This window comes from Haemorhous mexicanus, chromosome 27, assembly GCF_027477595.1.
Source record: "Haemorhous mexicanus isolate bHaeMex1 chromosome 27, bHaeMex1.pri, whole genome shotgun sequence".
Taxonomy (NCBI): Eukaryota; Metazoa; Chordata; class Aves; order Passeriformes; family Fringillidae; genus Haemorhous; species Haemorhous mexicanus.
In genome coordinates this window covers 5,268,046-5,295,773 of record NC_082367.1, presented here as the reverse complement: position 1 = coordinate 5,295,773, position 27,728 = coordinate 5,268,046, and the positions used below count along the sequence as shown (strand labels likewise).

The 27,728-nt window shown below is 59.9% G+C and overlaps 3 protein-coding genes across 8 annotated transcripts; 2 read left to right on the top strand and 1 right to left on the bottom strand.

Annotated features, from left to right (window-relative positions):
• Positions 1-1,059: 1,059 nt before the first annotated feature.
• RNF19B (ring finger protein 19B) lies at positions 1,060-13,433 on the top strand. The gene is made up of 9 exons (XM_059868539.1): positions 1,060-1,733; positions 6,513-6,718; positions 8,902-9,046; positions 9,439-9,601; positions 10,060-10,174; positions 10,637-10,777; positions 10,939-11,146; positions 12,093-12,224; positions 12,633-13,433. Exons 1-9 carry the CDS (start codon positions 1,171-1,173, stop codon positions 13,114-13,116), a joined length of 2,157 nt encoding a protein of 718 aa, XP_059724522.1. The 5' UTR covers positions 1,060-1,170; the 3' UTR covers positions 13,117-13,433.
• Positions 13,434-14,185: 752 nt separating this feature from the next.
• On the top strand, positions 14,186-19,083 carry TMEM54 (transmembrane protein 54). 6 transcript variants are annotated; one of them, XR_009489541.1, is made up of 7 exons: positions 14,186-14,378; positions 14,890-15,083; positions 15,381-15,440; positions 15,551-15,770; positions 15,855-15,989; positions 16,478-16,825; positions 18,489-19,083. XR_009489541.1 is itself a non-coding variant. In XM_059868692.1 (6 exons), exons 1-6 carry the CDS (start codon positions 14,366-14,368, stop codon positions 16,568-16,570), a joined length of 684 nt encoding a protein of 227 aa, XP_059724675.1. In that variant the 5' UTR covers positions 14,186-14,365; the 3' UTR covers positions 16,571-17,572. The 6 variants fall into 6 exon arrangements, 3 of the variants coding, with proteins under 3 accessions (XP_059724675.1, XP_059724674.1, XP_059724677.1); XR_009489540.1 differs by lacking the exon at positions 18,489-19,083 and adding an exon at positions 17,327-17,572; XR_009489539.1 differs by lacking the exon at positions 18,489-19,083 and adding an exon at positions 17,276-17,572.
• On the bottom strand, positions 17,240-18,815 carry HPCA (hippocalcin). The gene is made up of 3 exons (XM_059868695.1): positions 18,438-18,815; positions 17,545-17,650; positions 17,240-17,337 (listed from the first exon to the last, which is right to left on the bottom strand). Exons 1-3 carry the CDS (start codon positions 18,813-18,815, stop codon positions 17,240-17,242), a joined length of 582 nt encoding a protein of 193 aa, XP_059724678.1.
• Positions 19,084-27,728: the final 8,645 nt, after the last annotated feature.

Here is a 27,728-nt window from a genome sequence, read left to right as displayed (position 1 = left end):
ACGTTATCAAGGAGGGACACAGAGAGGGACAAGGTGCTCCACTGGGATGGATGGATTTACAGGGGGCTCCTGAGGTTATAGATACCCTTCAACAATGAGAGATGTTAAAAAGCAAACTGCCCAGGGTGTTTTTTTAAAATAGAAACCTTTTTTTTCCCTGCATAATCCAGTCAGAAGATTGCCCCTATTCCAGGTCCTGGGTGAGGCAGCCATGGCAGTGCTGAGGAGGGATGTTGAGGAGAAGATGCAATTCTGAAGGGAGAATCATAGAACAAACTGAGATGGAAGGAACCCATTAGGAACATCAAGTCCAACTCCTGGTCTTATGCAGGACACCCCATGAATGCCACCAGGTGCCTGAGAGTGTTACCCAAACACTGAGGGAATCAGGGTGCTGAGGGGGAAATGGGAGCGCTGAGGGGAGCCGGGTGTTGAGAGGAGCCAAGGGTGCTGAGGGGAAATGGGGAGCTGAAGGGAGACAGGGGTGTTTAGGGGACATGGGGGCACTGAGGGGAGCAGGGATTGCTGATGAAACCGGGAAGCTGAGGAGAGTTGGGCGCTGAGGGAAGCAATGGCGCTGAGGGGAGCAATGGCGCTGAGGGGAGCAATGGCGCTGAGGGGAGCCAAGGGCTGAGGGGAGCAATGGCGCTGAGGGGAGCCAAGGGCTGAGGGGAGCAATGGCGCTGAGGGGAGCAATGGCGCTGAGGGGAGCCAAGGGCTGAGGGGAGCAATGGCGCTGACGGGAGCAATGGCGCTGAGGGGAGCCAAGGGCTGAGGGGAGCAATGGCGCTGAGGGGAGCAATGGCGCTGAGGGGCGGGGGACACAGAGAGGAGCCCAGAAGCAGAGCGGAGGCTCAGCTCCCCCTCACTGAGACGCTTCAGAGCCACTTTCAGGCACCGCAACCGCGGGACGGGGGCACTCGGACGGGCACCGCAGGCTCCGGGACTGCCCGGGGGCGGTGCCCACAACCGAAATGGCGGCGGCGGCGGCCGCGCCCGGTGCGGGGCGGGACGAGGCGGGGCCGCGCTCACCCGGCCCCGGCGCCGCTCTCGTTACAGCGCGGCCGAGGCAGCGCCCGGCGGGACGCGGCGCCTGGAGCCCCCGGACTGATCCGCTGCCTCCACCTCGGATCCCGCCGCCGGTGACACCGTCGGGCTAACCTCGCCGCCATGGGCTCCGAGCGGGACTCCGAGTCGCCGCGCTCCTCATCCATCCACTCGGCCGCCGCCAAGTGCCCCAAGCCCGGCCGCCGCCGCCGCCTCTCCTTCCAGAGCGTCTTCTCCGCCGCCGCCGCCTCCGCCGCGGGCGGCCGCCGCCGAGCCAAGGCCGAGCCGCCCCCGGCCGCCCCGCCGCCGCCCCCCGCCGCCCCGCCGGCCCCGCCGCCGCCGCCGCCACCACCGCCCCCCGAGGAGGCTCCGGTGGTCCCGGAGGGCGAGGAGGAGCTGGAGTGCCCGCTGTGCCTGGTGCGGCAGCCGGCGGAGAACGCGCCGCGGCTGCTGTCGTGCCCGCACCGGTCGTGCGGGGCCTGCCTGCGGCAGTACCTGCGCATCGAGATCACCGAGTCCCGCGTCAACATCTGCTGCCCCGAGTGCAGCGAGCGCCTCAACCCCGCCGACATCCGCCGCCTGCTCCGCGACTCCCCGCACCTCGTCGCCAAGTACGAGGAGTTCATGCTGCGCCGCTGCCTCGCCGCCGACCCCGACTGCCGCTGGTGTCCGGCCCCTGACTGCGGGTGAGTGATGCGGGGGACGAGCGGTGGCGGTGGGGTGATGCCACTCCGTGCTGGGACAGCCCCGGCAGAGGGGACCTGCTCGTCTCTCTATGCTGGGACAGCTTGGGGAGTGGGGAACCGCTGTCCCCATAGGGTTCTGTCCTCCTGTCCTGGGACAGCGTGTCCCTTCCATCGTGGGACAGCTTGGCAGGGAAACCTGCTGGCTCCTTAGGGTGCTGCCCCATCTCTCTGTCCTGGGCCGTCTTGGGGAAGGTAGACCGCACCCTGGAGGGATGCTGCCTGTCCCCTACATGTGCTGGGATAGCTGGGTGAAGTGGAACCCCCTGTGGTTGCTGGCTATCCCAGCAAGTCCTGGGGATGGCATCCCAGCTGGGATGGCCCTGGGATCACTGTCCTGGCCGTGCCCACGTGGGTCCCAGGACGGCACAGGGACCCACAGTAGGGTGCTGCTGATGATACACTTCTGGTTCCACTGTGTCCCATGAAGAGCCCTCGCTGCAGGGTTTCTTTGCTTATCTGCAGTCTGTTCGGGACAGCTGATAAGCCTTGGGTACCAAAATTCCATCTATCCCCATTATCTCTCAAGAGCTCCAGGATTTGACCTTGGGGATTGTGAAAACACAGACAGATTGGGTAGGAGTGATGTGACTTGAAGGGGGTTTTAGCAGAGCCATTGCTTCCCTAGTAGAAGAGAAACCTTTTTTCCTGCACAAATGGTCAGTGTGGACTTTCCCAGCTGTGCATTTCTCTGCCAGTCCTGGGGACAGTGCATGGGGACAACGCTGCAGCCTCCAGTGGTGGGGAAGAAGGAACAGTAACCAGTCCCTTTTTCCCAACGAGGACAGGAATACAGCAGAGAGGAGTGATGTTGACTCACTGTCCGTTGCCCAAGTGAGGAAATGTCTGTCTGTCCAGAAGTCAGCCCAGCCAAGCCTGATGACTGTGTAGTTATGAACGTGTTGCTTTCATTTTCTCTTCCCTTTTCTTTTAAACGAACTCAGTTAGGTTTCTGTTTTGGGCGTGAGCCAAAGCTGCCTGGAAAAGGGCTTGGTCGGGGAACTTAAGAGAAGTGCTGTGAAGTTGAGCTACGACTCAGCTTGGATGGCAATTTTGGGTAGCAAGAACATGAAAGGAAAGTCTGACCTAGTAGTCGGAATGGAAAAGTTGGTGGGAGGATTGTGAAGATTTAATCAGAGCCTTGTAATAGGCATCCTATGCAAATCAGTGAACCTGGCTCAGGTTACCCATTTCAGGGCCTCTCGAGCATCCTGTATAAGGGCTTATCCCTTCAGAGGGTGAAGTTAAAAGCAAACAACACCTTTGCTCCTTTCTGAAGCCAAATCAAGTGCAAGATCTCGATATTTCAGCAGCGCTGGGGATAAGATCAGAGAGATGGAGCAGCCACGGAGGGAATGCCTCTGCTGGTAACCGGCTGGAGAAAATCCGGTTCCTGCTCACCGAATCTCAGCTCCTGGAGTGTTGTGATGTTATCTGTGCCCAGGATAAGGTGCACAAACAGCGGCGTCACTCGGGCTGGCTGGTTGGAAGGAGCCAGCTCCAGCGCGGCCCGGAGGGCGTTGCCTCTGTGACAGCAAGGCAGCCTGAGCCTGATCCCTTCCTCTGGGGGGGTTTGGGCGGGCTGCTGTCACACGCGGCTCTTTCTCTGAGCTATAGCCTCCTCCCTGGTTACTCAGGGAGCAGGGTGAGCCGGGTGACATGCTGGCATCCTCCTCCCAGCTGCCCAGAAGAGCAAGAGGCGACCGCGAGGCTGTTGGAGATGTTGGAGACAGCTCTAGTGGACCAGCGCTGCTGGTGTGTCTGTAGCGCTCGAACAAAGGCTGTTGGAATCAGCCCTCCGGCAGGGAGAGGAATTAATCACCCTATTCATTCTTCCCAGCAGAGCTTGTGTGGCTGTGCTTATGTAAAATCAGGGTATGAATTATTTACAGCGGGCTTTCCCCGCTGTAGTAGAGCTGGAGTAGTACAGAGTGTAGGGCTGGGGGCACGGCAGAGTGATGTTTGGCACTGGATGTCACCCACCACTGTCACCCGAACTGAAATTCGCCAGCAACGTCATTTCAGTGTCAGAGAATCAAGGCATTCCTTTATTCTGGCCAGGATGTGCAGCAGAAATCATTTCATCCACACATGCCTTGTGCAGTGAAAATCCTTCCATCCCACCTGGTTCTTTACCAGACTTTTCACATATTTATACATTAAAAATCCCAAAGAAATTCATGTTCGTTGTCGTAAATTCCACAAGGATTCCATCTCCTATTGGTTATTGATCCTTTCGATGCTAATTCAGCCCTCGTTCTTTGGTTCTCTTATCGATCTTTCTGCAGACCAGGTGTCTCCAGCCTCACCAGGGGGTGATGTTTGTTGATGTCCCTCTATTTCCTGTGTTTCTCCTGGCTCCTCCCATTCTGTTGATGTTCAGCTCATGAGGCCTCGCCCGGGCTTTTGAAGAGAAACTTCAATTCCCCTCCCCCTGGGCAAAGACCAACAAAACCCCTGAGTGAAGTTACAACAAAAATGCTAAAAGTTGTATCATTTCCAGTGCCACCGAGGCACCCCACAAGGGCTGGGGTGGCATTCTCTGGTCACCCCCACTGAGGTGGCAGCATTTCCTAAATGAAAGAGCCTGGCTGTGCTGCCCGGGAGGAGGAGGAGGAGGACAACACAACACCGGTGCGTGTTGCCATGGAAACCCTGGTCAATTGATGCGCCATCAATCGCAAAACAAATCATTTTCTGTGTTTGCAGCTCCAGGGGTTTTTTTTCTCCCTTGCTGGTATCGCTGTCTAGTGTTTGTCACACTGCAGCCTTCCCAAAAGCTTGGGAGAAAAACAGAACCTTTAAAGAGAGCGGAGGTGTGTGGGCTGAGAGCCGTGAATGGGCAGGAGGAGGGACAGAGGAAACTCGTGGCCATCCAAGGAGGGGGCTGGAAATGGAGCTGTGCCATTCCTGGGGTCTCAGGAAGACACTCACATTGCTTTGTGGGGAAAACTCAGGGAGGAAAACTCAGTTTCTCTTCTTGCCTAAAGGAATTGAGCCTGAAAATGGCCTTTTAAGCCATTTAAGCCAGTGGAAGAGGAGAACCATTGTCCATCCAGGTCCTGCCATGACTATTCCTTAGCATTTCACTTCAAAACCCACTTTCTAGTGGACCTTGACGTGGAGATGTGTTATTTCTATCCCCACTAGACAGTCCTGGAGCTTCTTTCCCCCCAGCTGTGGGCTTGTGCATGATATTTGTCATTTCAGCTCCAGCAATAAAATATAAATGCTGATGATTTTCATTTCTTGAGTGTTTAAAAAAAAAACCCAACATCTTGAGCGAGGAATTAATTTAGAATGTGCTTAATATATTACACTGAGCTCTCCTAGGCTGCTGTTATGGTTTGAAATAGCAGTGTCACCACACAGCTGGGCAGATGAAGCTTTTCCTTTCTGTTTTGCCAAGGGCAGGCCATGGGGGTAGTGGCAGGGTGAGGAGATTGAGTGGGATATTCCTTAGACAAGGTGCACAGGAATCAAATTCATCCCTCCCAACCCCCTGGGTCATTTCCATCACAGAATTATCAAATAGGAACAGAGTGGTTTGGGTTGGAAGGGACCTTAAAATTCATCCAGCCGTGGGCTAGGACACTTCCAGGGATGGAGTTTTCCCATCTCTCCTCCTGCTGGGCTCAGGTGCAGGTGTGTGGATGCACAGGTAGAGCTGCAGTCTTGCCTGCCAGCCCTCAGATGTTGTTTCTCTGGCGATGCTGTCGTAGCCTGGCAGGATGAAGTTGCTCAAACTCCCACGGGATATGAATCATTGTGGTATGACACATTCAGTGGTTCTCACGCTGCTGCCTCGGAGAAGAAGAGGCAAATACAACTCCAGCCACACAAGCTCTAAATATGAAACCTTAAATAGGAGTTATTCTCCTCTGACCACTAACAAAAATACCCTTTTTGCCATATGGGTGTTGCAGGACTGGGAAGGCACTACTGGAATTGCTCATGTCAGCCCCTGCCAATGGAAACAGCCTCGTCCTCAGTGACTGTCAGTCAGATTTCTGCAGCACTGCTTGCTGATGCTGCTTAGGCTTCTGTGTACACAGGACACTTCCTTCTGGGCGTGTCACACTGCTGTCACAGTGAGCTGGTTGAGCTTGGTCTCTCTGTCTTGCACAGCTGATTATTTCACTCCAGTTTTGGCTTGTTCCAAAAGCAGGGCATTATTTTTCACCGCTCATTGGAAAAGGAAGCTCTGAGGAGCTCTCTTGTTGACTTAGCTACATATGGAACTGTTATTCTGGAGCTGTTATTCTGGAACTGTTATTCCACCTTTTTAGAATCATTCGGCTGATAGAAGTGCCCAGGACAAGCTCAGCTTTCCTAGACTCCTCTGGGCCATCCATGGATCTGTCCTAAGGAATGAGGGATGTGTGTGCCTGGAAAGAGCAGCTGGGAGGAAACAGCAAGGAGTTAGCTGGGCACACTGGGCCAGACAAGTCTGCCCTGTGTGAGTTGCCAGTGAGAACTGCCAGCAGTTACTGAGGAGAGAACAGCTCAGCATCTCAAGCTGCCTGCAAGAAAGGTCCCTGCCCCGAGTAACCCAATTAGCACTGCTTAATTCCAGGCCCTGCAGAGCACAGGAATGTGTCTGGTGTGGAGGCTGCTGCAGCAGTGACCAGGAATGGGGTGGGGGAGCTGGGCTGGTGGCTCTGGGTGTGTGAATGAAGGAACTCTCACTCGGGAACTTTGTGTTTCAATTCCTGCCCGCAGGTACGCCGTGATCGCCTACGGCTGTGCCAGCTGCCCCAAGCTGACCTGTGAGAGGGAGGGCTGCCAGACAGAGTTCTGCTACCACTGCAAGCAGATCTGGCACCCCAACCAAACGTGTGACATGGCCCGGCAGCAGCGGGCGCAGACCCTGCGCGTACGCACCAAGCACACCTCGGGGCTCAGCTATGGACAGGAGTCTGGGCCAGGTATGCATTCACCCACTTCTCTTAAAACACCCTCTTGGGAAGCATGAAAGCCTGACAAGAAGGTCTCACAGCTATGTGTGCTTAGCAGAAAGATTTTTGAATGTAGAATCTGGAGAAGGAATAGAGATGGAAGCAAGTTTTGATACAGAAGAGAAGAATTGCTGAGCCAGTCTGACTGGGTAACCAAGGAGGCAAAGGGTGTGTTAGTTGGAAGGGGTTTTATGGCTTAGAGCAAAGGATAAACCCACCCCAAACAAGAAGATGTTTTTACCAAGCAGAAAGAGAGCACAGGCAAACAAGCCTGCCGATGGTGCAGGTAGAAAAAGGTCTCAGAATTTTTCACTGCAAGAAAAGTGAAAAACAACTTCTAGCTTAAACTGTAATGTACTGACTTTAGTGATTGGAGAACAGTAACATGAATATGGTAATTACAGTAGTTATGATAGGCTATACATAATAGTTAAGGTATAGATTGGTTCTGCTGTATAAAGATGCTCAGCAAAGAAAAGTATAGAATGCATTGTAACCTAAACTCAGGGTCTCCAGGCCTGCCTGCAGCTGGAGCTGACAGCTGTGGGCACAGCTCTGTCACCCACGACCCTGGACTGCTGTAATGTCTTGGATGGAATAAAGTGCATTTTGAAGAGCTGCCTGGAGTTCCACATCCCTCATCCCAAGTCCAGAGAGACCCACTAGGCACATTGTCCTGCAAGAGTCACACCCTGATTTTTTGCCTTCTTGGCTCTGTGTGTGTGTGATGAGGAAGCAGCACCTCTGTGCAAACCTCCTCCCCTCAAAGTGTCTCCAGCAGCTGTGAAACTCAGAGTCATTTCCCCTCCTCCTGTGTGTTAGAACACATCTGATCTCTTCCAGCAGCACCAAACAGATCAGTAGGTGATGATGTGCTTTGGGTCCTTTTGTGTCACGGCAGCTCCCCTCATCCGCCCCAGCTCTGCTTGTGGCTCTTTTGATCTTGGATGTTCTTGCTTTTTTGCTGAGCTAAACCCTGAACAAGCAGTCACTTTTTTACTGTTGCAGCTTCAGAGTTGCCTGGTGGTGAAGAGCAGCATTCATGGCCAGCTGAGTGTGGGGAGCTCTGCTCTGTGCTCTGTTAGGTCTTGGTAATGGCAGGTACCAAAAAAATGCCAACCCACAGAACTCTTTGCTGCCTGGTAGGAGCTGCTGTGTCTGCTGAGTTTGTGTTCCTTAAAAATAACTGTATTGACTCTGGCAGTGGGCAGTGAGGCCATTTGTTAAAGCCCTGCCCTACCCCCAAACAAAACACCCTGTTTTTCTTTCTGTGTGAGGAGTTTAAATATTAATTTGCTCCGTGTGGAGCTGTCGTGGGTGGTTCTGAGGTGGCTTAGTGGTGTGCCGAGGTCCAACATGCCCAAATTTAGAGAACCCTAAGAATGGACAGCATAGATACTGCCCCAGCCAGCAGAAAAACCCAGTTTTTCTATGCTGTTCAAGAGATCCCTGCCAGGAAGGGCACTTAGCCACGGGAAGGGAGGTTTTTGAGACAGTGGCTTCTCCCCACCCTGCTGTGCTGGATCCAGCCTGGTGATTAATAAGGTGTGAGCCAGGCTCACAGCTGAATTTCATCTTGCTGAGCTTTGCAGGGACCAGCAGAGCCCTGAACCACGGCACAGCCATTGCATAACCACGATCAGATGATGCCTGAATTAAGGAAGGGATGAAAACCCCTTATCCTGCTCTGCCAGCAGCAGGCTGGGGCCTGGGCAGCCTCTGCAGCTGTGTGGGGCTGCAGCCCCTGGTCCCCTAAAGGCCAGGTTTGGGGTTTCTCCAGTGCCTCTTGTCCCAGTTGTTGTGTTGTTCTTGGCCCATGAATCACCTCCGTGGAGCAATTCAGTAATGGCTCGTTGTGCTGGGCAGGTATGACTTGTTCCCTGTGTTTAAGCATGAATTCTGGAATCCATCCCATTCAAGATTAGAATGAGCTTTTAAAAGTGGCTGTCGCTCCCAATCCCTGCTGTTGGTGGGGTCTGTCACATCGAAATTATCTTCTCTGAGATCAATTAAAGACACGCCGCCCCCTGCGAGCAGCAAAGGTGTTCTGCTGCAGAGCAAAGAAGGATTTCAATCCTTGATGAGACCCGCCTGGCTGATTGTTGACTCTGAGAGCAGAGATGCCATCTGAATCCCCTGTTCCCTCCCCTCAGCTGATGACATCAAGCCGTGCCCACGCTGCAGTGCTTACATCATCAAGATGAACGATGGCAGCTGCAACCACATGACGTGTGCCGTGTGCGGCTGCGAGTTCTGCTGGCTCTGCATGAAGGAGATCTCAGATCTGCATTACCTCAGGTGAGCAGGGCAGCAGCACGTGCCTCCCTCAGCCTGTGTGGAGGAGTTCACTGCCCCTGCTGGACTTTCACCCTCCTGCTTCAGCGAAATTTTATTGTTTCTGACCCAAGGAGGTGAACTCTGATCTCACTTTGCAGCATTCAGATGCTCTTCCCACACCAAACAAAGCTCCTGATACAATTACCTTTGCCACCTCTTGGTGCACTGACTATTAAACAGACCCAATAGTGTGATATTCACCTTTTGGGGGGAAAAAATGCAGAAAACTTATTTGTGTTGTCTCCCTGCTTCCTAAATTTTGGGGTTTATTCATGTGCAAATTGAACTTGGGGTTCTCAGGAGCTTATAGGAATTGCTGGAGTGCTAATGTCATTTTTTTCCCTTCCATGAAGCCCCTCTGGCTGTACATTCTGGGGCAAAAAGCCATGGAGTCGTAAAAAGAAGATTCTCTGGCAGCTGGGCACGTTGATTGGAGCTCCTGTGGGCATTTCCCTCATTGCTGGCATTGCCATTCCTGCCATGGTCATTGGCATCCCTGTGTACGTGGGGAGGAAGGTGAGTGTGGGGGGCAGAAGGCTTTGGGCTGTTCTCTGTGCTGACCAGAAATTTAGAGCTGATAGGAAGGGTGGATCTTGTCATAGAACCCAAATTCATTTTCTCTTCTAAAGCTTCTCTTATCTCCTGGGCTTTGTGTGGGCAGGGGGAAGGTGGTGGCTGATAGCCTTGGTAGTCCTTCAGGCTCAAGTCCTCCCAAATGCATTTCACATTTCTCTTGTGCCTCTGCCTTGACCCAGGAGCACCCAGGGGGTCCCTTTTGAGCCCATCAGCCCATCAGTGCTCGTGGTTGCTGCTTTTTCTTCAACACAGACCCTCCTGCTAGGTCTGCTCTGTGAGGAGATCTGTGCTCAAAATGAGGCTCTTCAAGGGCTCATGCAGCTGGCAAGGCTGTAAAATCATTTCTTAATGTCCCCTGGGACTCTGCTCTTCTCACCTGGTGCTTTTTCTTCCATCAGATCCACAGCAGGTATGAGGGGAAGAAAACCTCCAAGCACAAGAGGAACTTGGCCATTACTGGTGGGGTCACCCTGTCTGTCATTGCCTCCCCAGTCATTGCTGCTGTCAGTGTTGGTAAGTGGGCTCAGCCCTGTCCCTTCTGCTGGCCCAGCAGCCACTGAGCCAAGTGGGTGGCCCAGCCCTGTGCCATGGGGGTGGCCAAAGGACAGTTTGCAGAGTGCAGCTGTCTGTGGGTTTGGGCACAATGCTGTCTCACATCCTGGTGTGCTCGAGCTGGCCCACAGCCAGTACAGGGCTCGTCTGCAGCACCAGCTAGCTGTGCCACAGCCCATCCTGGAGTCCCTTGTCACACAGAGCTGTCTCCTGTCATGGTTTGGTGGCTGATGTCTTGTGAGTTGAATGCTCTTGGGGTTCCCCCACTCAGCCCACAGTGCTCCTCCACTGTCCGTCTGCATAATTGTGAATTGGAACCTTTAAAAGCAACAAAAACATGACTGAGAGAATCCCTAAAAAATCTTTTCTGTCTGCCCAACACATCTCTAAGCTCCTCTTAACCCAGTTCATCCTCCTCTCCAGGAATTGGGGTCCCCATCATGCTGGCCTACGTCTATGGGGTCGTGCCCATCTCGCTGTGCCGGGGTGGTGGCTGTGGGGTCAGCACAGCCAATGGAAAGGGGGTGAAAATCGAGTTTGATGAAGATGATGGACCTATCACAGGTAATAACTGGTGATGGGAAGGGGGTGAAGCAAAATGCTCTTGTTGTTGCCTCTTGTAATGAAATGCTTGGAGGTCCTGATGTCTCCCAAATCTGAGATGAGCCATCACAGCCGAGCGCTCCCACTGCCAATTCCAAGCCCTGTGCTCTCCTTCCCCACAGTGGCCGATGCCTGGAGAGCCCTGAAGAACCCCAGCATTGGAGAGAGCAGCATTGAGGGGCTGACCAGTGTGCTGAGCACCAGTGGCAGCCCCACAGATGGGCTCAGTGTCATCCAGGGCAACTACAGCGAGACCGCCAGCTTCGCCGCCCTGTCCGGGGGCACCCTGAGCGGGGGGGTCCTCTCGGGGAGCAAGGGGAAGTACAGCAGGTAACTGGGCTCTGGGAAAAGCAGAGGGGATCCCAAGGCCTGTGTGGGTGGAGTGGGTTTGGTTTTGGGAGCTTTCCAGGAGTGTGAGTGAAGCTGCTTTGATCTAGGGGTGGTGTTTCTGTGCCTTGGTCTGTTGTAGAATAACCAGGTCTAGAGATCACCTAGGATGATCTGGAACCCAGAGGCACCCAGGGTGGGGAGACACTGGCACAGATTGCCCAGAGAGGTTGTGGGGCCCTCATCCTTGGAGATGTTCAGGACCAGGTTGGATGGGGTTCTCAGCAGCCTGGTCTAGGAGAAAGTGTTCCTGCCTGTGGCAGGGAGTTGGAGCTGGATAATCTTTAAGGTCTATTCCAGCCCAAACCATTCCATGATTCTGTTTCTGGAGTCAGTGCCAGTCTAGTTCTTGCAAGGAGGACAGATCCCTACTGAGCTCCTTGAGACCACAGAGCTGATGCTTCAGCTGAATTTGGAACAGCACAGAGCTCCTGCCTGCCCTGCTTAAAGCTATTCCAGCCCTGTTATCCCAGCCTGGAGGCTTTGATGCTTCCTGTTCTGCAGGCAGGCTCATGGCTCTCCAAGTCAGGAGGTTACACCACAGTTTTCCTCCTAACTTGCCTGTGAGTCAGTTTGCTGGGTAATTAGAGCCACGTGTTGATGTGGCAGCCAGGATGTAATCACAGCTCTGTGCGAGATCCATGGAAATCAGCTCTTTGCAGGAATCGTGTGAGTCATGGATGTAAACACGGCTTTACCTTCGTCATGGAAAACGGGATAGATTTGCCCAAATGGAGCCAAAAATGAGACTAAACGAGAGCAGCCACGGGGGTTACACTCCTGTCACACTGAGCTGGGCCAACTCACAGGGATTCTTGCTTTCCCTTGAGGAGCAGGGATGGGTTGGTGCTCCTAAAGCATTTCTGAGGAACGCTCTTCTTTCCTGCAGGCTGGAAGTCCAGGCAGATGTGCAGAAGGAGATTTTCCCCAAAGACTCGGTCAGTTTGGGGGCCATCAGCGACAACGCCAGCACCCGAGCCATGGCTGGTTCCATCATCAGCTCCTACAACCCCCAGGACAGGTAGGAGGACATGGAGTGCTGAGGAGAGCGTTGGTGGAGGCTGTCCTGGAAAAATGCAGGCTCTGTGAGCGCTGCTGTGGGTGGTGGGATGGCTGTGCTTGCACAGGGAGCCATCCTTCTCCCAGCACAGGACAGTTTGGGAGCAGCCTCTGTGTGTGCTGTGGAGGCTGGGGAGGGGATCTGCAGCCCAGCACTCTCAGGGGCTGTCCTGGCAGTTTGAGGGGACTCTGGAGCTTTCCCAGCCCAGCCCCTGGCTCAGCTTTGGGGTGGTCTTGGCTCTGTTGGGAGGATTCAAGGAGAGCAGTGAGTCGTGGGGTGATGAGCAGCATCTTGCTCGTGTTTGGGGGGTGTGATCCTCCCAGCAGAGCCCAGGTGAACCCAGTAACGTGAGGGTGGCTGTTCCTGCAGGGAGTGCAATAACATGGAGATCCAGGTGGACATTGAAGCCAAACCCAGTCACTACCAGCTGACCAGCAGCAGCAGCACAGAGGACTCCCTGCACGTCCACACCCAGATGGCAGAGAACGAGGAGGAGGAGGAGGAGGAGGAGGAGGAGGAAGAGGAGGAGGATGACAAGCAGGAGCAGACGTGCAAACACCAAAGCTGTGAGCAAAAGGACTGCATTGGCAGCCAGACGTGGGACATCACCCTGGCCCAGCCCGAGAGCATCCGCAGCGACCTGGAGAGCTCGGACAGCCAGTCGGACGACGTGCCGGACATTACCTCGGACGAGTGCGAGTCCCCCCAGTGCCAGACTGCAGCAGGCTGCCCCCACACCCCCAGAGCAAGAGGTGCCCAGAGCCCAAGTGCCCACCTGAGCCACTGTGCCCAAGCCGAGGGCTGCCGGCTGGATGAGATGGTCCAGCTGGAATGCATCGAAGCCAGAGTGTGAGCTGAGCACGCTCCCACTGTCACACTGCAGCTTCTGGGCCAGGGTTGTGTCCCTGTTGGCTTCTGTTTGCCATCCTCCAGCTGGCTCCCCCAGCCTCGCCTCGGGGAGCTGCTGTTTCTTACATGACAGAAAAAAAAAACCCAACAAAACAAAAAAAAAAAAAAAAGGAAAACAAAAAATCCCCCTCGCCCTCTTTTTGTTTTAATTTATTGGTTCAAACTCTGTGAGGTGTGTAAGAGTGTAAATATGTACGTGTGTCTGTATGTCTGCAACCATCCTAAGGGACTCTTGGAATAAAGACTCTGGTTGTCATTCGACCTGAATCCAGCTCATCCTTTCCAAAGCTGCAGGGAAATCTTCCAGCTGCCTTTGCCCACGTGAATGCTGTTCCCAAAGGCTTGGGAAGAGGAGAGGTCTCTCTTTGCTCTCTCCCTGTACAGGTGAAAGGAGGGGAAGAACGGCGAAAAAAGGCAAATTTCCAGCACTTGTGGCTGTGTGGGAGCTGAGGATGCTGAGAGCAGTGGCCCAGGTGGGACGTTGGGCCAGTGCCTTTCCCCAGAGCAGTCCCAGGAACCAGAATTGTCCCTGGAATTAAAACTGTGGGACCTCACAGCCCCTCGGTGTGAGCTGAGCTCGGGGCTCCTCCCACAGCCCCCCCAGCAAAGCCCTGTCCCCATCCCAGTCCCTGGAATTTCCCTGGAAGCTCCCTGAGGACAATGGCCACCAAGCCAGCTCCTCTGAGTCACCTTAGGCCGGGTCACCACCCGCCCTGACCCCTCTGCTGTGCCCTGTCCCTGCAGGACAGTCCCTGGCCCTGCTGCCCTGTGGCCTGGCAGTGTCCCCACCCCAGGGCTGCCCCTTCCCAGACCCTCAGCTGTGGCCTGGGACCTGCCTGGCTGGATCCCAGCCTGCTGCCACGGCTTGGGGCTGTGGGGATGGGTGGGGAGGGGGATGAGGAAGCCTGGAATGGTGAATTGGCACGGCATGGCACAGCACGGCATGTCACGGCACGGCTGCTGGCTTGGCAGCGAGGGGGAGGGCAGGGGTGGGACACGCAGGAAAAGGTGGAGTTATCCCTTTGTCCCGGGGAGCTGGTCTGACAGGAACTGGAGCAGCCGGAGGGTGGCTCCGGGTGGCCGCGGTGTCCTGGTCCTGCCCCGTGCCAGACCCGGGGGATCCGGGGGCTAAAGGCAGGCCAGGCCCCCGGGGCACCGAGGGGCTCTGATGGGCTGATCCTGGCCTGGTGGAGATGTGCCGAGTGGGTGAGTCCAGCTCTGCGTGGGGATCACCACAGGAGGGCTCCGTCTCTGCCCTCTGCGGGGGAAACTGAGGCAGGGAGGGAGGGAGAGGAGCTGAGGGACTCGGATGGGGTGAGGGAAGGAGCTGGGCTGAGCACGGGTGGTGATGGCTGTGTGAGGCTGGGTTCCAGAGGGGGAACAGCCCCACAGTCACCCCTCCAAGTGCTGCCTGCTAGAACCCAGCCCTGGAGCTGCCATTTGGGGCCAGCTGCTCTCCCAGAGCTTCTCGTCACTCTGAGGGGCCCCAGCTCTTCCCAGCCCCACAGGGACCCTGTCCCCATGGCCCACACCTTTGCTCCAGTCCCAGGAGAGCTGGCTGGACCAGTGGTCTGCATACCTGGGCTACCGGTGGCTTCCACATCACCTCACTCCCTGCCAGCAGGGGCCACGTCCTCTGGGGCTGTCCCCAAACTCCTGTGCCAGGCAGGGACAGCTCGGTGGGGCCACCCCACACACTCCTCCCCCCTCGTCTCAGGCCACCTCGATCCCAGCGGCCACCGAACGGTGCTGATGAGAACGGGCTTCATCCTCCTCATCGTCGGGCACCTCATCTTCATCACCGCGGCCCTGGTGCACGGCACCGCGCTGCGCTTCGTGCTCACCGCCCTCGACGCCACCTCCCTGCACTACGGTGTCACCAACAGCGCCTCTGTCATTGCTGCGCTGCTGGTACCGCCGGGAACGGGCTGGGGACACGGGGGGAACGTGGGGAGGGGCTGGGGTGAGGGAGGGATGGGGGAGGGCTGCAGGGTGGGAAGGGAAGGGGAGAGATGCAGGATGGACGCTGCTCTGTCCCCCCTTCCCCACCCGAAACAAACCTTCCTGGGGAATTCAGCTGGGTGAGCCTGGGGGAGGTGAAGCTCTGCCCCCCTGGATGAGCTCCCAGGGACAGCCCCAGCAGGGAAAGGGGCCCGGTGTCCCTGGGGCAGGGGCTGCTCCTCGCTGACCCCCTGCTCTTCCCCTCAGACCATCTCCTGTGGAGTCTGTGCCCTGCTGCTCTCCCGTTACCTCGGCCCTGCTGCCCTGGTAAGCGCCTCTCCCATCACCCGGGGGGCTGCAGGCCTCCCAGGGACCTGCACAGCCCCCACAGCCCCGCTCTGGGTCCCTCCTGGGCAGGGGACATCCCCCTGTCCCAGCGCTGCCTCTCCTCTCCTCTCCCTCCTGCAGAAATGGGCTCTGCTGGCCCTGAGCTCCTGCAGCAGCCTGGGCTGCCTGTGCTGCCTGCTGGGGCTGCTCGTGGCCATCGGCCTGACCCTGGCCACCCAGGGCCGGGTGCTGCTGGCCCCCTGCTCCACCGGCAGCACCGCCCTGGCCCCAGTGTCCCACGAGTGCCCCTTCGACCCCACCCGCGTCTACGTGAGTGCCCTGCGGGCTGGGGATGGGATGTGCCGGGCGTGGGGAGGAGGTGCGGGGGGCTGATGCTCCCTCCCTGTCTCCCAGAGCTCCACGCTGTCCCTCTGGGTCATCTCGCTCCTGCTGGAGGCCATGGGGATCTTCTTCAGCACCCGCTGCCTCCTGCTCACCCTCGAGCTCCTGAGCCTCGGCCGCTGCTGCCGCGGGATGCTCCGGATGAGGGTGATTTCTGATCCATGGGCTCAGCCCCAACCCCTCCCCTGCAGGGCTGAGGGTGATTTCTGATCCATGGGCTCAGCCCCAACCCCTCCCCTGCAGGGCTGAGGGTGATTTCTGATCCATGGGCTCAGTCCCAACCCCTCCCCTGCAGGGCTGAGGGTGATTTCTGATCCATGGGCTCAGCCCCAACCCCTCCCCTGCAGGGCTGACGGTGATTTCTGATCCATGGGCTCAGCCCCAACCCCTCCCCTGCAGGGCTGAGGGTGATTTCTGATCCATGGGCTCAGCCCCAACCCCTCCCCTGCAGGGCTGAGGGTGATTTCTGATCCATGGGCTCAGCCCCAACCCCTCCCCTGCAGGGCTGAGGGTGATTTCTGATCCATGGGCTCAGCCCCAACCCTTCCCCAGACCTGGCTATGCCCAGGGGTGATTTGTGGGTCCAAGGTTTCCACCCCTCTGCTCCCACTCTCATCCTTCCCTCTGGCTTCCAGGTCTCCCTGCAGGCAGCCCCTGTGCAGAGCCCTGGCCCTGGGCAGTGCCTGGCCTTGCTGAGACTGGACAGTGGAGAAATTGCCCGGCTCTGAGGGATAAACCACCCTGTGGATGTGTCCTGGCCCTTCCTGCCCCGTTCCAGCACCAGCACAGCCCCACAACAGGACTCAGCTGCCTCCCAGGATGAGTGGACACATCCCCTGGAACACGAGCCCATCCCATGGCCTTGGGCTGCAGCAAGGGATGGAACTGGCCTGGATCCAGACCCTGCAGGGAGGAACTTTCCCCAGGGGCTCCGTGTCCCCTTTCCCAGCACGGACTGCACTGACACAAACTTTATTCTGCAGGTATTGAAGGCCAGAAGCACAGCCCCCCACCCTGCACTGGCCGTGGGGAAGGGGCTGACCCAGCCCTGCCCGTGCTGGGGACCCCCAAGCCACCGGGGCTTTGTCCCCTGGGCTGTGTCCCCACACCTGTCCCACCAGGCTGGGCTGTCCCCTGCTCCAAGCCCCGGTGCTGGGGGGTCTGTCCTCACTCAGGGCAGACCCTGCCTCCACCCTCCCACCAGTGAAGCCAGTGCAGGAGCCCCCCAGGGATGGAGATGTCCCCTGGGCCCCCCTCACCCCAATATTAGCCAGGCTCCAGCTCTCATCCCACGAGGGGCTGTGGGGGCACAGCAGGGACTGCAGGGGCTGGGCAAGGGACAGTGACCATCTGCAGGGTGGGGGGTGGCAGGGGGGGGCTCTGGGGGTCCGTGGGGCTCAGAACTGCATGGCCCCGCTGGGGTCACACTGCAGCAGGCGCACGATGGACGGGTCACTCTTGGCCCCTCTGATGAACTCCTCCAGCGAGAGCTTCCCTGCGGGGAAGGGGACACGGCTCAGCCACCTCCCAGCACCAGAGACCACCCAGAGCAGCCCATGGACCCCTCCCCACCCGGTGGGAGCACCCTGGGGTGCCCAGCACCCTGAGCCCTCGGACATGAGCCATTTAATCAGCTCCTCCTGAGAGCCCTGGATTTAGCCATGAGACCTTTCCCTAATCCCCCGCAGCTCCTCTCATTTACCATCGTTATTAGTATCCATCTGTCGGAAGATTTTGTCCGTCCTTTTCTCCGGGGTGGATTCGTCTTCAGGCATGTTCATGACAGAGGAGACCATTTTGTAGATGGCCTGGGGGAGGGACAAGGGGTCAGGGTGGGTCAGGGTGGGCTCCTGGCATTGCCCACCTGGGACAGGGACAGAGCTCTGGGCTTTGCTTCCCTGGGAATGGGGCTGGTGTTTATCACCCCTCCCATGGGGTTGGGCTGTGGGAACTTCAGCTTCCAGCACAGCCAGGGCTGGAGCTGCTCCTGCAGGGAGGATTTGGCCACTGGGATGCCACTGAGAATCACCAGGTAGGGGTTTGGGTAAGGAGAGCATCTCCTGCCCATTTGCCAGCACCACCAGGCGTGCAGGGGGACAACTGCCCGAGTCCCTGGAAGCACGGGAGAGTTCCGGGATGGAGTGACAAAGGGGGACAAGTGCCCGCCCTGGAATCACGGAAGAGTCCCAGGATGAGGTGACGAAGGGGGGCAACTGCCCACCCTGGAATCACGGGAGAGTCCCAGGATGGAGTGACAAAGGGGGACAAGTGCCCACCCTGGAATCACGGGAGAGTCCCAGGATGAGGTGACAAAGGGGGACAACTGCCCGCCGTAGAAGCACGGGACAGTCCCAGGATGAGGTGACAAAGGGACATCCCCAGGCAAGGAAGGACTCGGGATGCTCCAGGATAAAATGTCCCCTGCAGCCACAGCTGCAAGGCAGCAATGGCTTCATCCCCGCTACAGCAAAACCCTGTCCCGGGGGTCCCACAGGGTGAAATCCCCAAGCCACCCGTGCCCCGGGAGGCGACAGCCGCGGCGCCAGCGCGGTGACACCGGGAGCACGCAGCGGGCGGGGCAGGGCAGCCCGGTACCTGCACGATCTCCAGCATCTCCTCCCGGCTGATGTAGCCGTTGCCGTCCAGGTCGTACATGCTGAAGGCCCACATCAGCTTCTGCTCGAGCTTGCCGCGGGAGGTGACGCTTAGGGCGATGATGAACTCCCTGAAGTCGATGGTGCCGTCGCCGTTGGTGTCGAAGGTGCGGAAAACGTGCTCGGCGAACTTGGAGGCGTCGCCGTAGGGGAAGAAGTTGGCGTAGATCTTCTTGAACTCCTCCACGTCCAGCATGCCCGAGGGACAGTCCTTCAGGAACCCCTTGTACCAGCCCTGCAGCTCCAGGTCGGAGAACTCCGTGTTTTCCCGCAGGTCCTGGAGCATCTCCGGGCGGAGTTTGCTGTTCTGCTTCCCCATGGCGCTGGGACGCGGGGGACGAGCGCTGCGGGGACAGGGGCCTGGCCGGGCTCGGGGGGTCCCTGTGCGCTACAGGAGGGGACAGGGACGGGGCAGCGCTGGCTGGCAGCCCCCGGACAGCCGGCCGGACGCCGATGCTGCTCCCTCCATCCCCGCCGGCCGCTCTGAGCCCTCGGGGCCAGCCCCGGGGAGAACCAGGCAGCGCCAGCCCCCTCCTGTTTGCGTAATGAGCCCTTAGAGCTCATTTGCATAATATATAGGTGATATATATAGGATCAGCTGGGCAGAGCGGCCCCGAGGAGGGCAGGGGGCCCCGGCAGAGCCGTGCCTGCGGTTCTGGGTCCAGCCCAGCTTTGGGCCGGCCGGATCTGGGTCAGGGCCCTCGGAGGAGGGTTATTTTCAGCTCCTCCGCTCTCTCCGTTAATATTTGATGCCTCCGGCGGGCGCTGGAGCCCCGGGAAGGGCTGGGGGTGGCAGGGACCTGCTCGGGGCTCTGTCCCTGCCCCAGGGTGCCCCCAGCCCGGGGGGACCCAGCCCAGCAAGGAGGAGCTCACCAGGGAGGGTGCCCAGCACCCAGCCTGGGGACTCTGTGGTGACCTTGGCCCACTGCCACCGTCCTGGGGTGCCCGGGGTGCAGTGGGGGCTTCAGTGCCTGGAGCTGCCTCATCCAGAGTGGGGAGAGGCCCCAGCACCCCCAAACCCCCAGAGACTCCTGCCGATCTCAGGGCAAACAGGACCCCCAGGAGGAGCAGCCAGGACCCCCCAGTTACGGGGGGCTGGGACCCCACAGGGTCTCTCATCACCCCCCACGGCTCCAGCCCCTCTCCAGCAGCCCGAGGAAGGGTCTGCGTGTCCCACCCCACTCAGGGGTCCCCGCTTTTGTCCCCCCGCGGCTGGCACGACCCCCACCCCCAATGCCCGGGGTCTGTGACCCCTCCCCACTGCCCGGGGCAGCTCCCACCGCTGGGGAGGGAACCCGTGGGGGGCTCTGCACCCCGAGAGGGCTCTGCAAGGACCCCCCCAAAGCGAGCACCCCCGGAGGGGCTCTGGGTTCCCCCAGGGGATCCCCTCCGGGGGTGGGGGGGCTCCGGGGGATTCCCCCCAAACCGGACACCCTCGGATTGCCGGGACACGCCCGCGGAGAGGCATCACCGGGCACCCCCGAAAGAAGCGTGGGGAACCGCGGGGGACCCCGAGCACCCCCGAAAATGCGGCGGGGCGGGGGCGGCTCTGCAGCCGCCGGCGGGGACGGACGTGCCCGGGGCTGGGTCCGTGCCGCTGCCCCGGGCTCTGCGGCTCCTCAGTGCCCCCCGCTCGTGTGTGTGCGTGTCCCCCCAGGGCCCCTTGTCCCCGCCACCTCCTACCTGCCCGGAGACGGCCGCTGTCGCCGCCGCCACCGCCACCGCAGCCCGGGAGCGCCCGCCGCAGCGCCGGGGGGCGGGGGGGCACCGGCACCGGGGGGGCACCGGCACCGGGGGGGCACCGGCACCGGGGACACCACCGGCAGCATCCCCCGGGACCCCCTGCACCCCCCGGGACTTTGCACCACGGAGGAGAGCTCGGGGTGCAGCCCCTGCACCCCAGGAGGAGGGGCTGGGGGGGCTCTGGGAGAACGGGGAGGTCTTGGGGAATGGGAGCACTGGGAAAACTGGGAACCCCGGGAGGTTTTCAGGCACTGGGAACACTGGAGGCACTGGGAACACAGTGAGAACTGGAAGGTCTTGGGGAATGGGAAGGCTCAGAGCACTGGGACGGAGCACTGGGAGCACTGGGAAGGAGCACTGGGAGCACTGGGTGGACTGGAAGGTCTTTGGGCACTGGGAACACTGAGAAATCTTGGGGGACTGAGAGCTCTGGGGGCACTGGGGGGGCTGGGAGCACTGGGAGGGCACTGGGAACACTGGGAGCACTGGGACACACATTTCTCCACTGGCCCCAGCAGGTACCAGGCTTTTTGGGACTAAAAAGGGACATTTTGGGCTGGGTGTCCCCAGGACTCGGGCGAGGGCAGCGAAGCATCCCCGGGGACTCCAGCAAGGAGCAAAGTGGCTCTCAGAGCCCTGGGAAAGGGCTCCAGTGGGGACAGATGCTCTCCAAGAGGAGGTGCCATTCCCAGCTGGGCTCCAGGACCAGCTCCCTCCTCGGCAGAGCCCTGGGCAGCAGATGGCAGGGGCAGATGGGAGCAAGAGCCACTCTCCTTGGAATTACACCAACAAAAATGCATCAAGTGATTAAACCCCGGGCCCCACGGCTGGCCTGGGGGAGCAGGGATGGGCTGGGGTGGCTGCTCCACCATGGGGAGCTGGGGGAAGGACCCAGCACGGGGCTGATTCACCCCAAAATCTCCTGAGCATTAAAAAACTGTGGCTGATCCTCCCTGGAAGTGTCCAAGGCTGGGTTGGATGGGGTTTGGAGCAACCTGGGGTAGCAAAATGTGTCCCTGCCATGGCAGGGGTGGCACTGGGTGAGTGTCCAACCCAAACCAGGCCATGGCCAGTGAGGCTGAGGGGCTTTGGGCACCTCCTGGCACCTCCAGGCTCAAAGCCAGGCTGAAGCAGGGCAGGGAGCAGTCCTGGCACAGCACCCAAACCCCAGAGGTGTGCTTTGGAACACCAGTGGGCAGCTCTGGACCAAAGAGAGCTGGAGAACAGGAGCAGCCCAGGCCCTGAGGAGCACAGGGACTTGACACAGCACAGGAATGAAAAATTCCCACTCATGAACCTGGGAACCCTCCCTGAGGTGGGGATTTGGGCACTGGGAGCCCTCCCTGAGCTCCAGGTAAGGGATTTGGGCACTGGGAACTCTCCCTGAGCTCCAGGTAAGGGATTTGGGCACTGGGAGCCCTCCCTGAGCTCCAGGTGGGGGTTTGGGCACTGGGAGCCCTCCCTGAGCTCCAGGTAAGGGATTTGGGCACTGGGAGCCCTCCCTGAGCTCCAGGTAAGGGATTTGGGCACTGGGAGCCCTCCCTGAGCTCCAGGTAAGGGATTTGGGCACTGGGAACCCTCCCTGAGCTCCAGGTAAGGAGTTTGGGCACTGAGAACCCTTCCCTGAGCTCCAGGTGGGGATTTGGGCAGTGGGAACCCTTCCCTGAGCTCCAGGTAAGGAGTTTGGGCACTGAGAACCCTTCCCTGAGCTCCAGGTGGGGATTTGGGCAGTGGGAACCCTTCCCTGAGCTCCAGGTAAGGAGTTTGGGCACTGAGAACCCTTCCCTGAGCTCCAGGTGGGGATTTGGGCACTGGGAACCCTCCCTGAGCTCCAGGTAAGGAGTTTGGGCAGTGGGAACCCTTCCCAAGCTCCAGGTGGGGATTTGGGCACTGGGAGCCCTCCCTGAGCTCCAGGTGGGGATTTGGGCACTGAGAACCCTTCCCAAGCTCCAGGTGGGGATTTGGGCACTGGGATCCTGCCCAGTGCAGCGTTTTGGGAATGGGATTGGGCTGGGAACTCGGGAGCTGGGGAGGGGGAGATGCTGCAGTGGTGATTTCTGCTCTCCTGCTGCAGAAGGAGATTTGGGGAGGGGGTGGGATGGGATGTGAGCAGAAAGGTGAGGAGAAGGGAGATGTCTGTGCCTTTGGGAAGACATCCTGGGGGGCTGGAGCTGAGCACCCCACAGGCAGCAGTGCCAGGGCTGGGGGAGAGTGGGGGCCCAAGGTGGGGGTGCCAGCTCCCCTCTGATAATCTTCATATCTATTTTAATCCCCCTGGGCTTGAGTGACAGAGGCACAAGTGACGCAGGCTGATTTGAAAGCATCCCATTTCCGACTCCAACCCGACCCTAAACCCACCTAATCCCCGAGCTGGAAGGGATTGCAGGAGGGACAGGGAGGATAATGCCCAGGAGGGGGGCACGGGCAGGGACATCCAACCCCCAGTGACTGCCAGGGTCCCTGGCACGGGGGGCAAACCCCCCCCCAGCTCATCCTGCCTGACTCCCACCCCCTCCACCCCAAAATTTTGTGGGTTTATGGCTGGAGCCCCCCCAGCACACCTTGGCACGGGGATGGGCAGCAGCTCGTGGTGCCCTGGGGGTGCCAGGGCTGGTCCTGCTGGCCCAGGGGTGCTGTCAGGAGCGGCTGAAAAAGCCACAAGTGCCACTGTGGCATTGTCCCAAAGCTGCTGGGGACACACTGGGGTGCTGCTGATGCCTGCCTGGGGTTTTCCTCCTCCTCCTCCTCCTCCTCCTCCTCCCTGCAGGGATTTCGGTGGGAATTTCCTGCGTTGTCATGGCAGCCGTGAAGCCCCCGAGGCTTCGCTGCGGCAGAGCTGGGTGGGGTGGGGCTGCAGGGGACACGGAGGGAGGGGACACCCCGGGAAGGGACACCCGGGGGAAGGGGAGACACCCCGAGAGGGGACACCCCGGGAAGGGACACCCTGGGAAGGGACACCCGGGGGAAGGGGAGACACCCCCGGAGGGGACACCCCGGGAAGAGACACCCGGGGAAGGGACACCGGGGGAAGGGGAGACACCCCGGGAGGGGACACCCCGGGAAGGGACACCCCGGGAGGGAACACCCCGGGAAGGGACACCCGGGGAAGGGACACCGGGGGAAGGGGAGACACCCCCAGAGGAGACACCCCGGGAAGGGACACCCCGGGAAGGGACACCCGGGGAAGGGGAGACACCCCGGGAGGGGACACCCCCTGAGGGGACACCCCGGGAAGGGACACCCGGGGGAAGGGGAGACACCCCGAGAGGGGACACCCCGGGAGGGGACACCGGGGGAAGGGGAGACACCCCGGGAGGGGACACCCCGGGAGGGGACACCGGGGGAAGGGGAGACACCCCGGGAGGGGACACCCCCAGGACGGGGTCAGGGTTCCCAGGCCCGCACACACCTCTGTGTGTCCCCGGCAGTGTGTGCTGGACTCGGCCTGGCCCCGGCTGCTGTCCCCAAGCTGATGGGGCTCGGTGATGCTCAGGGTGCCCAGAGCTCGGGGATTTGGGGTCCAGCATCAGCCTCACGGCCCTCATCACCCCCCAGTGCCCACGGGAGGGTCCTGGTGGGTGCCCACACAGCCAGGGTGGCACAGAAGGATTACAGGTGTGTCCGGGATGGCCGTGGGTGTGTCCAGGCACGTTCGGTGCTCAGCACACAACAAACACCATCCCTAAAACCTTCCGGGGTACTGGGACAAACTGGGACAGGGCAAAGCAGGAGGGGCTCAGCCCCTCGTTGTACCAGTGAGCACAACCAGGGTGTCCCAAATCCCCCACAGACCCCTCCCCGCGGGCCCACGCTGTCCCCAGAGCGTGTCCCTGTCCCCAGAGCGTGTCCCTGTCCCTGTCCCCATGCCCTGGCCCCGCGGAGGACAAGGTAAGCAGGGCGGGGTGGGGCAGGGACTGCGGGAAGAGCCGGGGATTAAAGCGAATACGCAGATAATGAGGATCTTTGGGAAAAAGCCCATTTGTATAATTTAAACCTCTAATAGGCTTCCTGGAATACAAAGCCCTTTGTGATGCCCCATCTCATCGGGATCAGGAGCCACTCTCGCTAAATCTTGACGTTTCATAACATTTCATAACGGAGCGGCTCCACCCCGTGTCCCTGTGTCCCCTGTGTCCCACATGTCCCCATGTCCCAAGGTCCCTGTGTCTCCATGTTCCCATGTCCCCGCGTCTCCATGTCCCCGTGTCCCCCATGTCCCCGTATCCCTATGTCCTCATGTCTCCATGTCCCTGTATCCCCGTGTTCCCGTGTCCCTGTGTCCCCATGTCCCCCATATACCCATGTCCCCGTGTCCCCCATGTGCCCATGTCCCTGCGTCCCCATGTCCCTGTGTCCCCATGTCCCCCATGTCCCCATGTCCCTGTGTCCCCGTGTCCCCATGTCCCTGTGTCCCCATGTCCCCATGTCCCCATGTCCCCATGTCCCCATGTCCCTGTGTCCCCGTGTCCCCGTGCTCCCCATGTCCCCATGTCCCTGTGCCCCCTATGTCCCTATGCTCCCATGTCCCCCATGTCCCCTATGTCTCCATGTCCCCATGCTCCCCATGTCCCCCATATCCCCATGTCCCTGTGCCCCCCATGCCCCCCATGTCCCCCATGTGCCCGTGCCCCCCATGTCCCCCATGTCCCCATGCTCCCATGTCCCCGTGTCCCCATGCAGTGCCCTCGGTGTGTCCCTGCAGCACGTCCCGCTCACCTCGCCCTGCCAGCCAAGGTCGGGGCTCCTGGGGACACCATGTGGCACCTGGACACCGTGTGTCCCCATCAGCACGGTGACAGTGGCCTGGGCCGTGCTTTGGGCACTTTGGGCACAGGCCTGTCCCTGAGCTCTGCCCCGGTTTGGGCTCTGCTGGGGGGTCAGGCCATGCCCGGGGTCCCTGTGTGTCCCAGCCTGGGGACTGAGGGCTGCAGAGGTGGCACTGCCACCCCGGGAAGGGCACAGCCCCATGGTGGAAAGGGTGACACTGGGGGGGAGGGGCTGGAGCTGGGAGCGTCTGCACCCAGACTTGTCCCTTGTCCCCCCGCCCTCCTCAAGGAACGCCATCACCCGTGCCACCAGTGCCACCCGTGCCATCAGTGCCACCAGTGCCACCAGTGCCACCAGTGCCACCGCTGTCCCCAGTGCAGCGGCCACGCGCGGGCCCCGGGCTCCCTCTCGTGGCTTCTCGTCCCTTCCCATGGGGTGACCGAGGGACCCCCGGGGACGCGGCGGGGCAGCGGCAGCCGGGCCGGCGGGGCCGGGGTGCGGGTCCTGTCCCGGGGGTGCCGGGGGGATGTTGGGGGGTCCCGGCTGTGCCCCCCACCCTCTCCCGGCGCTCCGCGGGGCCGGAGCCGGCGCGGTGTCGGCAGATGGCAGCAGCGGCTTTCGGCAGCGCCGGGATGCGGGGGCTCCCCGCACTCCCCGCATCTCCTGAACCCCCCGAACTCCCTGAACCCCCTAAACCCCGCACTTTCTGCATCTCCTGCACTTTCTGAACCCCCCGAACTCCCTGAACCCCCTAAACGCCGCACTTTCTGCATCTCCTGCACTTTCTGAATCCCCTGAATCCCCCTGAACCCCTTGTACCCCCCCGTACCCTGCACCCCCTGAACCCCCTGTACCTCCTGTACTCCGCACCCCCTGCACCCCCTGCACCCCCTGTACCTCCTGAACCCCCTGTACCTCCTGAACCCCCTGTACCTCCTGTACTCCGCACCCCCTGAACCCCCTGCACCCCCTGTACCTCCTGAACCCCCTGTACCTCCTGAACCCCCTGTATCCCGCACTTTCTGCACCCTCAGAACCCTCTGTACCCCTCACTCCCCTCACTCCCCTCACTCCCTGCACCTCCTGAGCCCCCTGTACCCCCTGTACCCCTGAGCTCCCTGTACCCCGCACTCCCCACACCTCCTGCCCCCCCCTCAGCACACCCCTCTGTGCCACCACAACCCCCCAGGGCTGGGACTGTCCCTTCTGGGGGACATCCAGCCCCTGCACAGAGAGCCCCTCCCAAGGACCCCACACCGCATCACCGACTCAGGGACGGTTTTTTGGTGTCACAGGGCTGCGGGCTCGGTGCTCGGCCCCTGGCAGAGCCCAGCGCGGTGAGGAGGGCTGGCTCTGAGGGGTGGGACAGCTGGTGGCCTCCCAGGTGTCCGTCTGGTGCCGGGAGAGGGAAGAGGAGCGTCTGCAGGAGCCTGAGTGCGTAATTAGAGCTGGGACTTAATTGGCAGACGGGGGACGCGTGACGGGCGTCGTGTGACTTGAATAGTGATGGGCTGGGGACGTGGAGGAGGCTCCGCACTGCACGGGGAGCCCAGGGGGACCAGGACACCCCAAAAAGCTTTGGTGGGAAAGGAGAGGGGACAGGGAAAGGACAAGAACAGCGCGGGCTGTCCCCATGGAACCCGGGGGCAGCCGGGACCTGAGCCCTCAGAGGGGACCTCAGTGCGGTGGTGACATCCCAGGGCACCTGCTGGGCGTGGCAGATGTCACGGGGCTGGAACAGAGCAATGCTCCTCCTTTATTTGGAAAGGGGGAAAGGAAAAAGCCAAGAAATTGTGGTGGTAGCTGTGTTCAGCCTCTGGAAAAATACCAGGACACATCCAAAACCTCCTGTGGGAGTCTGGGAGGCAGTGGGATGACAGGGACCAGCCTTGTCACATCTGCCAGGAGCCACTGGGGCAAAACACTGCCCGACCCACGTGCTGGGGCCCAGCCTTGGCCCAGGATGGGGTCCAGGCAGGCAGGGAATCCTTGGTTTTGTGTGCCAATCCCTGCATCTCACTGCTGGGGGACCTGGAATTCCCTCTGCAGAGACGGGGAAGCTGCTGCTGGCACAGAGGCACATCCTGCTGGGACCTTGGCTTTGCCTTCCTGGAGTGTTCTGGCATCTGTGGTGCTGCTCCAGGTGTGCAGGCCATGGAGGAGGCACCAGCAGGAGCCTGAGCCTGGCAGTGTCTCCTGCCCAGCCTCGTGTTCTGGGGAAGGAAGGCCCAGGGGAAGCAGCAGCCTGGCCTGGTGTGACTCCCTACATGGCTGTGCCCAAATCCTGCTCCTTCCAGCCCAGCCATCCCTGCATTGTGCCCAAATCCTGCTCCTCCCTGCCCAGCCATCCCTGCATTGTGCCCAAATCCTGCTCCTTCCAGCCCAGCCATCCCTGCAGGGCTGTGCTCAAATCCTGCTCCTTCCAGCCCAGCCATCCCTGCATTGTGCCCAAATCCTGCTCCCTCCAGCCCAGCCATCCCTGCATTGTGCCCAAATCCTGCTCCCTCCAGCCCAGCCATCCCTGCATTGTGCCCAAATCCTGCTCCTTCCAGCCCAGCCATGCCTGCATTGTGCCCAAATCCTGCTCCTTCCAGCCCAGGTGGGATTTGGGTCCCCAAGCTCAGTGCAGGCTGAGGGGTTGAACCCCCCTGTCCATCCTGGGGCTCCTGCTCCTCCCCTGCACCTTCTCCAGCTCTGAAGTGATGAAATTTTAATCTGCTGC